The sequence below is a fragment of the Knufia obscura genome, assembly GCF_036327395.1.
Source record: "Knufia obscura strain CCFEE 5817 isolate CBS 148926 chromosome Unknown scaffold_12, whole genome shotgun sequence".
Taxonomy (NCBI): Eukaryota; Fungi; Ascomycota; class Eurotiomycetes; order Chaetothyriales; family Trichomeriaceae; genus Knufia; species Knufia obscura.
The window spans coordinates 230586-243570 of NW_027042698.1; the positions used below are offsets into that span (position 1 = coordinate 230586).

General features: G+C 52.3%; 5 protein-coding genes across 5 annotated transcripts; 2 read left to right on the plus strand and 3 right to left on the minus strand.

The window, feature by feature from the left end:
• Window positions 1-262: 262 nt before the first annotated feature.
• PMZ80_008841 (uncharacterized protein) lies at window positions 263-1126 on the minus strand (the record flags this gene model as incomplete). The annotated part of the gene is made up of 1 exon (XM_064877238.1): window positions 263-1126. One exon carries the CDS (start codon window positions 1124-1126, stop codon window positions 263-265), a length of 864 nt encoding a protein of 287 aa, XP_064726740.1.
• Window positions 1127-3086: 1960 nt separating this feature from the next.
• Window positions 3087-4892, plus strand: PMZ80_008842 (uncharacterized protein; the record flags this gene model as incomplete). The annotated part of the gene is made up of 1 exon (XM_064877239.1): window positions 3087-4892. The coding sequence occupies one exon, from the start codon at window positions 3087-3089 to the stop codon at window positions 4890-4892; it is 1806 nt and encodes a 601-aa protein (XP_064726741.1).
• A 163-nt stretch (window positions 4893-5055) lies between these two features.
• PMZ80_008843 (uncharacterized protein) lies at window positions 5056-7479 on the plus strand (the record flags this gene model as incomplete). The annotated part of the gene is made up of 1 exon (XM_064877240.1): window positions 5056-7479. The coding sequence occupies one exon, from the start codon at window positions 5056-5058 to the stop codon at window positions 7477-7479; it is 2424 nt and encodes an 807-aa protein (XP_064726742.1).
• A 2354-nt stretch (window positions 7480-9833) lies between these two features.
• Window positions 9834-10892, minus strand: CRC1 (carnitine transporter; the record flags this gene model as incomplete). Its single annotated transcript, XM_064877241.1, has 1 exon — window positions 9834-10892. The coding sequence occupies one exon, from the start codon at window positions 10890-10892 to the stop codon at window positions 9834-9836; it is 1059 nt and encodes a 352-aa protein (XP_064726743.1).
• A 1304-nt stretch (window positions 10893-12196) lies between these two features.
• On the minus strand, window positions 12197-12763 carry ubc15 (Ubiquitin-conjugating enzyme E2 15; the record flags this gene model as incomplete). The annotated part of the gene is made up of 1 exon (XM_064877242.1): window positions 12197-12763. The coding sequence occupies one exon, from the start codon at window positions 12761-12763 to the stop codon at window positions 12197-12199; it is 567 nt and encodes a 188-aa protein (XP_064726744.1).
• Window positions 12764-12985: the final 222 nt, after the last annotated feature.

Consider the following 12985-nt stretch of genomic DNA (forward strand, 5'->3'; position numbering starts at 1 on the left):
GTGCATCATTTTGTGATGGCTCTTCTCATTTGCAAAGCCTCGACCCGTGGCATCGATGGCAGTGGTATGCCGATTTATCTGTTGGGGGCGCAGCAGACACCGAAAACAGCTTGGAGGCTGGTGTGGCACATGAGTCGACCTTCAAAAGTGATTCTGGCACGAAATGCTGGCAGACCGAAGTTGGTATTGAAACTCTGGATCGACCATAAAACTTCGGCAAGAGAATAGGGAATGCTGGATGTGGCTAGGCGTGGCAGCTTCCTCAATCTTCCTCTTCTTCTTCTTTCATCTCGCTAATCCGTTGGCTGTCAGGAGGGCTTCCTGGTGCAGCTATCGATCTTCCACGTAACCGTGTGCCGAGATACATAAGTTGTGCCGCTGTTTCTCGCATTTTGATGTTCGGACCGGCTTTTGCCAGCATATAGAACGGCAGCGTTCTCTCCATAGCAACTTCAAATTTGTTGATATTCCAGGGACCCGCGTGATCCAAATAGAAGTTCAATTCGGCCATGACTGTAGACCATGGCGATTCGATCCTGTGCAAATTTATCTGTAGTTCGTCGTCTGGTGGTGAAGTTCTGTCCTTCTCTTCTCGAAGTAGACTTTCCCATCGACGTAAAATCCACTCAGTCTCTGATTTGGCGTTTCTGATGACCACGGCGAGGCGGTCTCTATCGGCGCCTTGGTGCTGTTCTACCCTCGGCAATGCCTGATCAAAGCTGGCTCTGGCAAGCTGCAGACTTTGGACGGCTTCCTGTAGCCGGACGATCGAGTTCTTCTCCGGTGGACATTGATTTTTACCATTCTGCGCGGTGGTCAGGATAGCAGGTAGAGCACTAGCGAATGCTTCGCAGTAGAATGATATGTACGAGTCGCTGCTGTGACGGTTTTGTGCATCCTTCGCCAGTCTTGCACCTGATGAGACATGCATGCAAGCGGTATCCCATTGGCCGTTGAACAGACCCAGAATGCCCAGAGTGGCTGATGTCAATAAGACAACATCCAGCGGCACACTGCCGGAAAGCAACGACTGTATAGCTTTGGACGTGTGAGCCACCACTTGTGATTGAGATTGCCGACGTGGTATAACAGAATTGCTAGGGTTAAGGAGCGATTCGCATGACATGGCTGCCGCTAGCATAGCATGACGAACGCTGGGATACGACCATGCCGCCTGGGGTACGAGAACCTGCCAGAAGTGAGGACCAGTTTTAGACCTGCCCACCATTGTGGAAGTCAGATCAAGAAAGTATTTGCAGAAGTACCGCTCATTATTAATGTATGGTTCTGAAGGCGAGATCACCAGCGGCGATGCGGCTAACGGGCTGTCAATCGAGGTAGCTGGTGTCTCTGATTTCGTAGTCGCGACAGACAGAGAGGTTTGTGACCCCGGCGATCTGGAGTCTGACACTGAGGAGTCTTCCTCAGGCGGGCTTCCGCTGGTGTCGTCCTTGTCAGTCGAAAGGGGATATCCATCACAGCGGAACCCTGATAAATGACACCTGCCCAGGGATTAGCTACACGGTAGCGACAGATGCTACGTTCAACTTACCTTTCACACGTTGGCTTCGCCTCGTCACATTTCACATGGCGTTGCCTAGAACTTGGTGAGCAATAGCCCAGCAATCAGTCCCATCAAAGTTTCTTACTTGCAGGTACGACAGCCTGTCCGTGCTTTTGGCGCCCACTTCCGACGTCGATTTGATCCATTCTTTGTTGTCATATCTCATGTCTGGGACCTGGAGTACATATAGTGGGGCACCATTTGGGCCTGCTGTACGAGTTGTCGTGCTACCAGTCAGCATGGATGATCTGAGGTAGTCAGTAGTAGATGAGGCTGTTTTTCGACATTCGGATCAATCGTCATGTGGTTGGGAGACGAAACGTGGTACTGGCGGGATTGTTATGTAAGTCGTTGTTGGTACTGTAACGTATGGATGTTAATGTAGTGGTATATGGTTGGTAAAGTGGTGTGGAGCGATGAAGGTTGTATATGTAATGACTGTGGTCGCGACTGCGTCTCCCCATTCCTGCCTCATGCCGTGCACTCCCGGAGTCGAGAATTGGCCCATCAACAGAGGTGGAGAAGTAGCGAGGCAAGTTTACAGAACTAAGGTTTGAAAAGGCGTAATTATATAGCAGTCTTTCGGCACCATCTAGCTTGTCTTGTTGCATATGCTCGAGCCGGTGTTCGGCATGCCTTAGCTTCCACCAACTCTTGTCCGGGACAGCTAAGCCCACCTGGGCAAGCCTAAAGCTCGTCGAACATGGTTTTGAAGGTCAGGAGCTTACTACTGCACAGAGAACGAACGTCAGATAGTGTGAAATCCATCGAAAAGCGTAGGTAGGGACGTTGACAAGCACACCATGGATTTCCGCTGAGAAAAACGTGGCTACGCTTGAAACGCATCGATCCTCAACAACGATGATGGACGACGTGAGTGGTGGGCAAGCGCAGCAGCAGCAGCAGCTGCCAGACGAACTGTGTGACATGCAGATGACGAATAATACTTCCTAAGGAGCGCCAGCAAGAGTCGTCCAGCGTACCTTGAGTTACTCCTACTGTACTCAAGAGCAGCTAACGAGCAAGCTTACTGCAGTATTATTGTCTAAACTGCTTCTTGGCGATCGTGGCTCGCCTGCAGAACAGATCTAGGTATGCACGATCGTCCAGAACAGGATAAGAAGAACTTTCGTAGTCAGAAGGACGGCCAAAAGGGAAACCATGTGAGATGTATTGACGAAGCTTGATGGAACAGTAGAGCAGGAACAGACAAGGTGCGCAGGAACTTCTTCGGGGCCTATGCAGGTGGTCGAATATGCAGGTCTCGACAGCAGGACGTGCGGCCTGAGATGGAAGACGCGTCGCGTGCATGGTTCGCGTTTCTGCACCACTAGTAGTTCCCTCAACTTCACATTCGAGCACATTTCAAGATTAGCCGGTAGTCGAATGTGTCTCAAACGAAGGCCACAGTGCAAACTCGAATTCTTGTAGGCCATGACCATGACCATGGCTGCAAGCAATACAACCTAGACGAAGGATCGTCGTATCCTGACGACCGAATCTATCCATTACTGCTAGAGCCATGGCGGAAGAGAATAATCTCAACCAAGCCAAAGAGGTTGTCCTTGGTGCCTACCCGTCTTGCGAAGATTGTCTGGCTTGGTCCGACGACGGTCTTGCTGTGGCCTGTGGGCAGAATGTCTACATCTTGAACAAGACCTTGAAACGTTCGCTGACTAGTTCGCAAGTCTCAGAGCAGTGGTCTAGTATTGCAGTGCGCACCGATCGATTCAACCAGGATGAATGGCCAGAGCAGAGCCTGGCTTCGCTGCACCATCTATCGATTGGCGAGGAACAGTCCGAATCAGTCGTTGTCGGGCTGTCATGGTCATGGCCTGGTCTGGGCTTTCATCGTCGTTCTGTCCTTGCTGTGCTAACCTCAAATTTGATTTTGTCCATTTGGGAGACTGACGGCTCACAGTGCGGATGGCGGAGGACGTGCATCCTTAACCAACATCTACCTCGCCACGATCCGATCCAAACCTCCCAAGATGGTACCAGTCGCACGAGACGCCGTCTTCGAATCCGAGCCTTCGCATGGTCCCAGCCGCTGCTTACATCCCCTACGGCTCGGTGGGGAGATCATTACATAGCCGTCGTCGACGACGATAATAACTTCACACTACTCAGTATCAACAAAAGAGCTGACGAAGGTCATGGGCAGTGGTCAATTATTCCCATATGCACAACGGTTGTCGCATCTTCAGTGCTGCCCACTGAGATCGTTGAAAGACCCACGAACTTGCAGCGGATGATTGTCGAGCAATCACCGGTCAAGCGCATGGCCATCAACCCATGGCACATTCAATATGCCCCTGCCGGCACCGATTCCACGCCGTACAAAGCAGAGTCTTCTGTCAGATGCGAGTGGTTCCACAATTCAAGAATGCTGGAGCTCTCAATAGAAATATCCTCTGAACACAGCGGAGTGACTGGCACGGTCGATTCGCTCTCTTCGACTAGCTCGCAGCCTACTCCCAGTAGCGAAGCCGGAGACCACGTGGACCGCAAGCTACAAGATGCTGAGATAGTGCACAGCGCTACTGACAGACCAGAATGGCACGAAGCACTGAAGCAGCCAAGCACCGAGTTTGATCGACAGAACCATCTAGATGGGCTGTTTCGTGTGCGATTCTGGGGTTTGGCGAAGTCGCCTAATGATCAGGCTGAAGCAGCTTGCATCACTATACATCCTTGGGACACATATGAATATACTTCAGCCGTTCATGAGAAGTCCCGCATAATATTCCGTCGTTTGAGCACCTCCAATAGAGTGCCTGCTGATGCTCATAGGAGTGAGGATGACGTCCTGGAATCAATCTCGAAGTTCATTGCTCGAGTGCTCAGTGGTGACGAAGAACCGCAATCCGCTCTTGATGCCAAATTGCTGCAAGCCTTCTATGCATGGGCGTCTCTAGAACCAGAACGCGCTGAGATACAAAGGTTACTCGGGAAGCAGCGCAGAGACCGCATTGGTACTACAAATAGCGCTGACGATGTCCAAGTGTCTCGTGCACAGACACCAAGTGACCTGCAACCAGAGTTCGTGGCGCCGAGGGGCGCCGACATGTGTGGCCTTTGCGGCTCACAGATCCCGTTCACTACCACAACTGCTGTCGCTCGTTGCCAATCAGGACATCCTTTCTCACGTTGCAGCCTGTCTTTGCTATCCATACAAGAGCCGGGCATTTCGAAATATTGTGCAGTGTGCGAGAGGCAATTCTTGGACATCTCAAAGCTCGGGCCACAATCCGGTCAGAGCGTACTGGTGCAGCTGTTCGACGAATTCGACACGTGCCCATACTGTGATGGCAAGTATCGCGGCTGAAAGCGTGCGTGCCAAGATATCAACTTCACAACCACTGTGCTGCATGCCATATCCGGGCCTGGCATGAGAAGTCGATCTCAAAAATACAGCATGCATTCGTCTTGTTTCAGCCAGTTGCGCACAGCTCGCGTTGGAGAACTCATGAACACAGTGGGGATCACAGATGAGAACAGCACCTTCCGCATCCGCAGCAGATTATCAAAACCGAGATGCTGTCCCTATGACCACGCATCACCTCTACGTACCAGAACAGCAAGCATTTGCACCGATGCCATTCTTACCTTCAAGCCCGACACGCCTCTATACGAGACGTAAGTCCAAGCACACTAGCCCACTTTTGAGCAAGACGAAGAAGAATACTGCTAGCACAGCCGAAGGCAAGGAAAGCGTTGAGATGCTGACACCGAAGAGCACTATTGTTCCTGCAGTAGCCGCAGAACCTGCTACGTTGCCCAATGAGGAAAGCTCCAGGCGGAAGTCAATAGGGTCTTTCAAAGGCGCCACGGTCGGACGGGCCTTGGATATGGACGATTCTTCTAGAAATGGGAATCATAGTGGACAAACATCACGTCGAAGCACAACCAGCACCATTGATCCAGACCAGCAGCATACTGTCGTGTCAGTCGCTGCAGCTGACAAGGACAGGGACAATGCAGGCTCAATACCAGGCTCGATAGCGAGTGCGAGTCCTACAGCTCCGGCGCAGCGGTCAGTAATGTTTGACAATGCTTCGGACTCAGAATATTCTATCGACGAAGATGTACGGCCCGTTGTAGGTCGCGCAAGCAGCGTCAGGGTCGGCAAGCCTCACATCGTGCAGCACAAACCTATCAACATATCGAAACCACATGCCACCTCTGGGGTCCCTTCAAGGTCCGACAGTCATTCATCTCTCAAAGCAGAACGCATGCATGGACATCGAAGTGGTATGCTGCCCAGCACGCCCGAAGAAGGCGCGCTCAGATCGTCTGTGGATAGCATATCCTCAACTGCAATTAGAGATTTCAGGGAATTGCAGCCGTCACGAAGCTCCGATTCGTCTGCTACCATTACGCCGCCTCTTGGAGCATCCAGCAAACATGCAAGAAGAACATCGAGTCAAGACTCCACCGACACTGCTACAGCACCCCCGACAGGCAATACACTGCATTCCATTCATCCAAGCATTGTCAATCCCGTGGTTTCTTCAGAAGCCGAAGCAGATGTGCAACAGGGCGAGGGTGTTGCACCCGTTCCAGGGATCAATCGAGCCATTTCTTCTCCATTTCCTCTACCTGGCCGGGGACTAAGCCGCCGAGTCACCATACGCCCAGCTGATCTCATCATCAAGAACCACAATGCAAGCAGCTCTTTTCGAGAATCTGTCGTTACAACTCCGTATCCTGCTCGAATGTCCATCGACGCCAGCAGCATGAATTTCGATGAGAGTGAGGAGAGCAAGGAAGAAGAGCCCAAGAGAGGCAAGGAGAAGGAGCGACGAAAAGTCTCATTCTCAAACCTCTCGAGCGTGGCCAGTCCGCGTGGTGCGAAAGACCGCTTCCCGTCTCCTGAGCGGCCTGAAGTACTCTTCATCGACCTTAGCCTTCTTAGCCATCCAGGTGCTCGTACAACAATAGAAATCCAGATTGCAGACAAGGGCACATTCGATGACGAGCACTTCTTCGAGCAGATTCGGACAGCATATTTCAAACAACTTCTCGGTGCACCTCGTTTGGCATTCACGTGGGTCCGCCGGATAGGCTATGTCTCTATCACAGCACCAGCAAGCTATAATGCTGCGGACTTTGATAGCATAGATTTTGTCAAACACTTCCAGAATCCACGTCTCGGTCGGAAGCGCAAGGCTTGGGTCATATGGCTGCGGAACAACAACCCCCCTTCAGCAGCACCAACCACGATCATCACTCATCCAGAGGGCGCCGGGGTCAGGCAGATCGATAACCTGCAGCGCTTGTCCCTTCGCACACGTGTGCCAGGACACAGCCGACGGTCAAGTTGGAACAAGTCTCATCACACGGATAGAGACGCCAACAACGTCGAGGAGAATAAGAGATACAGTACTTTGTCAGAGGCCAGTAGCTTCAACTTCGTCTATTCACCTGCTGTCCCTCGCCTGCCCTTCCTTCCCAGGTCCCAGGCCGCACAGCAACCACAGACTCAGTCTGCCTTATCAACACCGAGTGCGGCCACCGCCTCACCGTGCCGATCATTCTTCTGGCCTAGCAACTTTAGCTCGTCGTCAGCCTCAAGATCCGGTAACGGAGAGGAAAGCGAAGCAGTCAAAATCGTGACGGTATCCTTTCATCATGAATACAGGGCTGGTATCATTGCTCTACTGACGCTGCTGGTCATTGTCCAAGCTATCCTAGCAAGCGTTATCTGGATCATCTTCGGTGTGCCAGGAACGCGTCCAGGAATGGACGGCGAACAGAAGCTTGTAGGTGATCCTCAGTCATCTATTAGCACGAATTGGAGAATTGATGCCAGGTCGCGAGTCCTGACTGGTGTGGTGATCGGATTGGTTGTATTGATCATGGGTGGCATAGTCGAAGGCGCATTGGTCTGGGGAAGCTCGCTGTTGTTGTAGTCGTGAACATATACCAAAATGCCTGTAATAACACAGGGGGGAGGGACGAGCATTAGGTGGTAGCTAACAGACGACGGACATAGAGTGTACACTTACCACAGCACAGATAGACATGTAATACAACCAAAAGCATACCTTCATCTCAGCTTTCGGCGTCCTCTCCGATCAAGTGGATTCGTTCGTCCATTGTACGTCTTGTCTAGTCTCTAGTCGGTACCACTTGCCCTCCAACAGTAGCAGCTGCCTTGCTCAGAATCTACACCGTACCAGGCAGGTGCGTCAGGAGTGACGCATTTCCTTCTCCCACGGTCGTAACCTTGCGCCGCCCTCGAAAAAGGCAGGCAGGTGCATCTAAAGACTTGCACCTTCCTCACCATCCTCCCGCGCTTGCCCTTCCCGGATGATCCCTTTCAAATTGCAGGAACGACCTACCGTTCGCACCTGCCCCTGCACGGCTTGTCTAGCAAGGCAAGAGCATAATGTCACAAATCACACCTTCTTCTTCTATCCAATCGCGCCTTCCCTCTCCTGTCGATTCTCGACAGCAGGAACTAGCTTACCCACCCATCGCGCCTTGCTTGTCGCTTACTCGCACCTGCTCTTATAAGGTCATCGGACAAGACAGGAGCGTCTAAGGTGTCGCACGTTCCTCGTCATCCTGTCGCACTTGCCATTTTCTGGCGCGGCTGCAGATCGCAGCAACGACCCACTAATCGTACCTGCCCTGCATACCTTGTCTGGCGAGGCAGGAGCACAAGGCGGTCGCGACTTCCTTATGCCGAATTGCACCTTCCTCGCCAGTCACTGGCACCTGCCCTTCCATAGCCAATCCCTAGCCGGCAGGAACGATCCACCCATCGCGCCTTCCTCGTCGCATACTCGCACCTGCCTTGTGTGGTCCATTTTTACGACGCAGGAGCGTTCCAACGGTCGCACCTTCCCTACAGCTTAATGGCACTTTCCAGTTGTTGACCCCGTCAAAGGAGGCAGGCTCAATCGGTGCGTCGCGCCTTCCTTGTCCGCCGACCGTGCTTGCCTCGTCGCGACGTTGAACGCAGGGCAGGTGCGACTCATTGGTCGTTCCTTCCTCTTCACAGTGTCGCACATGCCGTTTCTTGTTTTATGTCAGACGGCAAGGTTGTCTCACTAGTCGCAGGTTCCCGGCATTCTCCGTCGTACCTGCTTATCTGTTGTCAGTTGAGCGCGCCTCGGAAGGGGAAGCTTTCTGTTCGTCGTTCCTGCCTGTTTCTCGGTCGTGCCTACCCTTCAGTGAGTCGCGCCTTCCTCAGTCGCCCATAGATTGGATCGTGCCTACCTGCCTCTGGCGACGTCGATAGGAAAGACAGGTGCGACTCGTTGGTCGTTCCTTCCTCTTGACGAGCCTGCACTTGCCGTGTTCTGTACTAATCTACGAAGCATGTGCATCCAGACCATTGCGCCTTCCTCATCTACTAGTCGCACCTGCCCGTCCTTGACTCAGTGCAATCGGGCAAGAGCGTTTGGTGACGCGTTCCTTCTTCGCTTCATGCTCCGCCTGTTCTTCATGGTCAGTCATGCCTTCCTCGTTGTAGGATGTTGATGGGAAGGTCAGCGTGGGTCGGGAGTCGTTCTTGCTTCATGACCCGTCACGCCTGCCTTTTCGAGTGACTTGACGAGTATCAGGCAGTAACGTTGGGTCGGTTGTACCTGCTTTGGCTCTGGATGGTACCTGCCTGTTTCTTAGCTTCGTCCAATGAGCAGGGAGGATGTTCAGGTCGTGGCTTCGCCATCGTGTGTCGTGCCTCCTGTTGTTCGCGTTGGAGAGTGGGTGCATGCAGGTAGATGCAAGGATGGGTGCCAGATGGCGTATTGGTGAGCGACAAGAGATGCATGTCGGTGAGTATGAAATTCTGACCAATGAGTTAGTGTTCCTGCATAGGTAGGGCATTGTTAGTACAAATAGGCACGGGTGAAACTTTGGGATTCTGTTCAGCAGCTTTCCAAAGCGCTGAGATTAGGACCTCTTAGATACCATCTATGTACATATTTGTACGCCGTCTATGCATCGCGTCAAATAAACGGCAGCTCCTCATACAGACTTGCCTCTCTGGTGTCCCTACTGTGCTCCTCTTATACCACACAGCCCAACACTGAGTGGGATGGTCTGTCCCGCTTGCGCCCCGGCCCGCGTCCGGAGTATCTCGGCACTTTCTTAGGTAGATCGGCAGCATTTCATGTTGCTGGTTCAGGCTTGTGATCTTGGTTGGGCATGATCTTGCCACGGTTCAGGGGCAATGCTGTGTGCCTTCGAAGCCGTTGCCGTATTGAACCGCAGAGCTGAATTCTTGTCGCATCATGGGTTTATTCCTCCTTCTTCAGCCGAACATGTTGTTCATAGCTTTGTGGGCCAACTCAACACCCAAGAACGTTGCAGCGTTAGCCGGCACAGCTCTTGCCAAAGCGGGACCAAAACCAGGGAAGAATGCCTTGATGCCCCCTCTGCCGTATACCTCTCGTATTGTGCCTCCTATTGTAGGATTTCCAGCTGCACTTTGTAACCTGCTCTTGATTGTATCGACTGGGAAGACGGGGATCCACATGGCTACACCTGCTGAAGCACCGGCAACGAGGACAGCGGATAAGCTCAGCTCGCCCGTAGCGTTGCCGTCCGCGTCCTTCGGTGACATACTGCGCTTGATATATTCGTATGTTGCAAAGTAGGCCGCAGAACCAGGACTGTCTCTCGCCAATGTCATAGCACTACCCCGGAAGACGGACTTGATACCGCCTTCCTTGTACAGCTGCCGTACAACGTCCACACCGCCAGCGTATTTTGGTTTCTCGCCCGGTGCTAGCTGCTTCTGTCCTTGAATTTGTAAGAGCACTTTGACACGTTCAAATGGCGCTGTAATCAGTGTCATAGGTACAGCAGAAAAGGCGCCGGCAGCAGATACCTGCCCAATGCTGTACTGTGGTGTATTGTTCTTGACGGGCACTGTTGTCGTAGCCTCGACCAATTTCTTCCCCATATCGTAGCCCCAGAATGAGACAGCGAACATAGGCGTCACACCGACCAGAGGTGCAGAGACACCAGCGTATAGACCTCGGGCGCCGTCCTTAGCAATAGTTTTCCTGACCACATCGAGGGCGCCGGAGTAGATGCCCTTCTCAGCCGTTTGTAGACGGACCTTGACCAGATCGAAGGGGTGTCCTACAACGACGGCAAAGACACCACCGACGCCGCCGGCTGCCAGAGATCGTAGACCTGAACCAGCTTTCTTTGCTCCTCGCTCCGCCTTCTCTTTTAGCTCGTCCGTGGAGGGTAGCTCGTCTCTAGAGGTCGGTATCGAAGATTTTAGCTCCGAAGCTTTGGACTGTACTGAGGACATGGTGTCTTGTGCTTTAGACTTCGCATCTTCGAGGGTTGGTGCCATGACTGGCAAGCTGCGATCGGAATTTCGCTACGGCTCGGACGTGGGAAGGATGTCCTAAGTTGTGGTATAGTTCTGAGTAGAGGAAAAGAAGAACTGTACCCAAGGTTCGCAAGGAATTGTAGAGCTCAGGATCCTCGTGTGGTTTTCACCTGCAAGCAAGGACGAACGGAGAGCCAAGATCGCGTCGTGCTGGGCATTCGTCGTTGTCAAGAGCTCTTGCGAGGAGGAAAGTGTGGTAGGAAGATATTCACCGCACGTCGACCGGGCTTCCAGCTCCTCGCGCAGCAGAAGCACTATACTGCAGCTTTTCGGCACGCACAACGCAGAGAATATGTATCTATGCCAACAGCTCCGGCATCAAAAGTCAAAGATGTGGAAACTGACCGAGATAGCTCTTGTTGTTTTGTGACGCAGGCGCTGCATGAGCTTTGGCGGGACCAATGATCATTCTTGCGCCGAGGTACATCGGAAAGCGCCGCCAAGCTGCTTTTCCTTCCGGCTTCGGCTAGGCTTTGCTGCGCCGAGAATGCCCTGAGACTCCTTCCCTAATCTTCTGATAGGCTGGGCTAATCAAAGGAATTCCGTCTATCGATACTGGCCTACAAGGAGTGAGCATTTGGCATAGATGAGCAGGTCGCGGAAATGGTTGAGGATGAGGACGACATGCTGCAGCTCAGTTAGAACGTACTCTCGTTATATTCTGCGGTGTACAGTCTTGGTGGCAAAGGGTGTATCATGTGCAGGATTATAGTCATAGATCCGTAGATGCTAGCATCTATTATATACAGGTACTGGGTAGCCTGTTTGCACCAGTATGATCTGCCTTCAGACGTGGCTTGATAACGCCCCTCGTCTTCCTCCTCAAGAGCTACTGTCTCTATCTCGATGCCCCTGACTACTCCATGTCCTTCCATATCAAACATGGGTTCAGTCGGTGCGTGGCTTTCTCTGATCCACGCTCCGGACAATGCTGCTAGGAGGCTGGGATGCCGCTTGATAGTGTAGCAGCCTGCAGCAGAGGATTCCGGTTGAATCTCGTGCAATATGGCCCCGTGTACTTGCAGCACAAACCCTGGAGGCTGAGGCGAGAGGCTCGTGAGCGACGATAAACCTCGGTTTGATGCCTTCGATCCTGGTACGTTCGTCCAAGCTGGTCATGGATTCATTGCCGGGTGTTGTGAGACCTGGACCTTGGTAGTCTGGGCATACCATAAGCGCCATCTATATTCGTAGATCGATCTTTCATGCGAAGTGTTGTTCTCTGCGCAGTACTTATTGTGCTCGTCTTAAACCTGCTGTACTTCCTACTCTTCCCCCAAGGACTCTCTCACAACAGCTCGACACCTGCGCTTAAACGACTTATTATCCTCACGCCACATCTTTGCAGCATCCACATTAGCAGGACTCTCATCGTTCGGTGAGCTCAGCATGCTAATAACGCTCAGTAATATCGTCTCGGGGCTCTGCACAGGCGACCACCGTTCGCTGGCCGACTCGTAACCATATTTATCTTCTTCCGGTGGATGTAATATCGAGATGCAAACCTCGCCATTCGGGTAGACTGCCACATTGTTAGTCTTGAATCCTTCCTGTAGGCCCGTACTTCTCGCAACACTCTGCTTACCATTCGGGTGGAAAATTGGTGTCTCGAATTTCATCTTCGGCGGCATCATGGGATAATCCGAGGGGAAGCTCAACCTTGCTCTGAAGAAGCCTCCTCCGTAGTATCTGCATTCGTCGCTCATCATCAGGATTACCTCCCATTCGAACACGTTGTTGTCCACTAATCCACAACTTATGCCTGGGATGTCCTTGTCTGATTGCATTTGTTTTAGCTGGCGGCCAAGGAGACCTGCTGCTGATGTGCCCATGTTGATGAGTGTGACTGTTTATCTGCGCAGACTATGGAGGGTTCGTCTTCTGGGACTCGTCTACCACGGGCTTGTCTCTTGAGCCGGTATGGGAAGCCTTGCGGGTTGGAGGAATGTGTCAAGTTCTGGCGGATTGCTGATTAAAATATCTGAGTAGTACGGTTGAAGCTATTTGGCGGTTGATGTGTGAGGACAAGAGATGTTCAAAGTATGCACGGTATA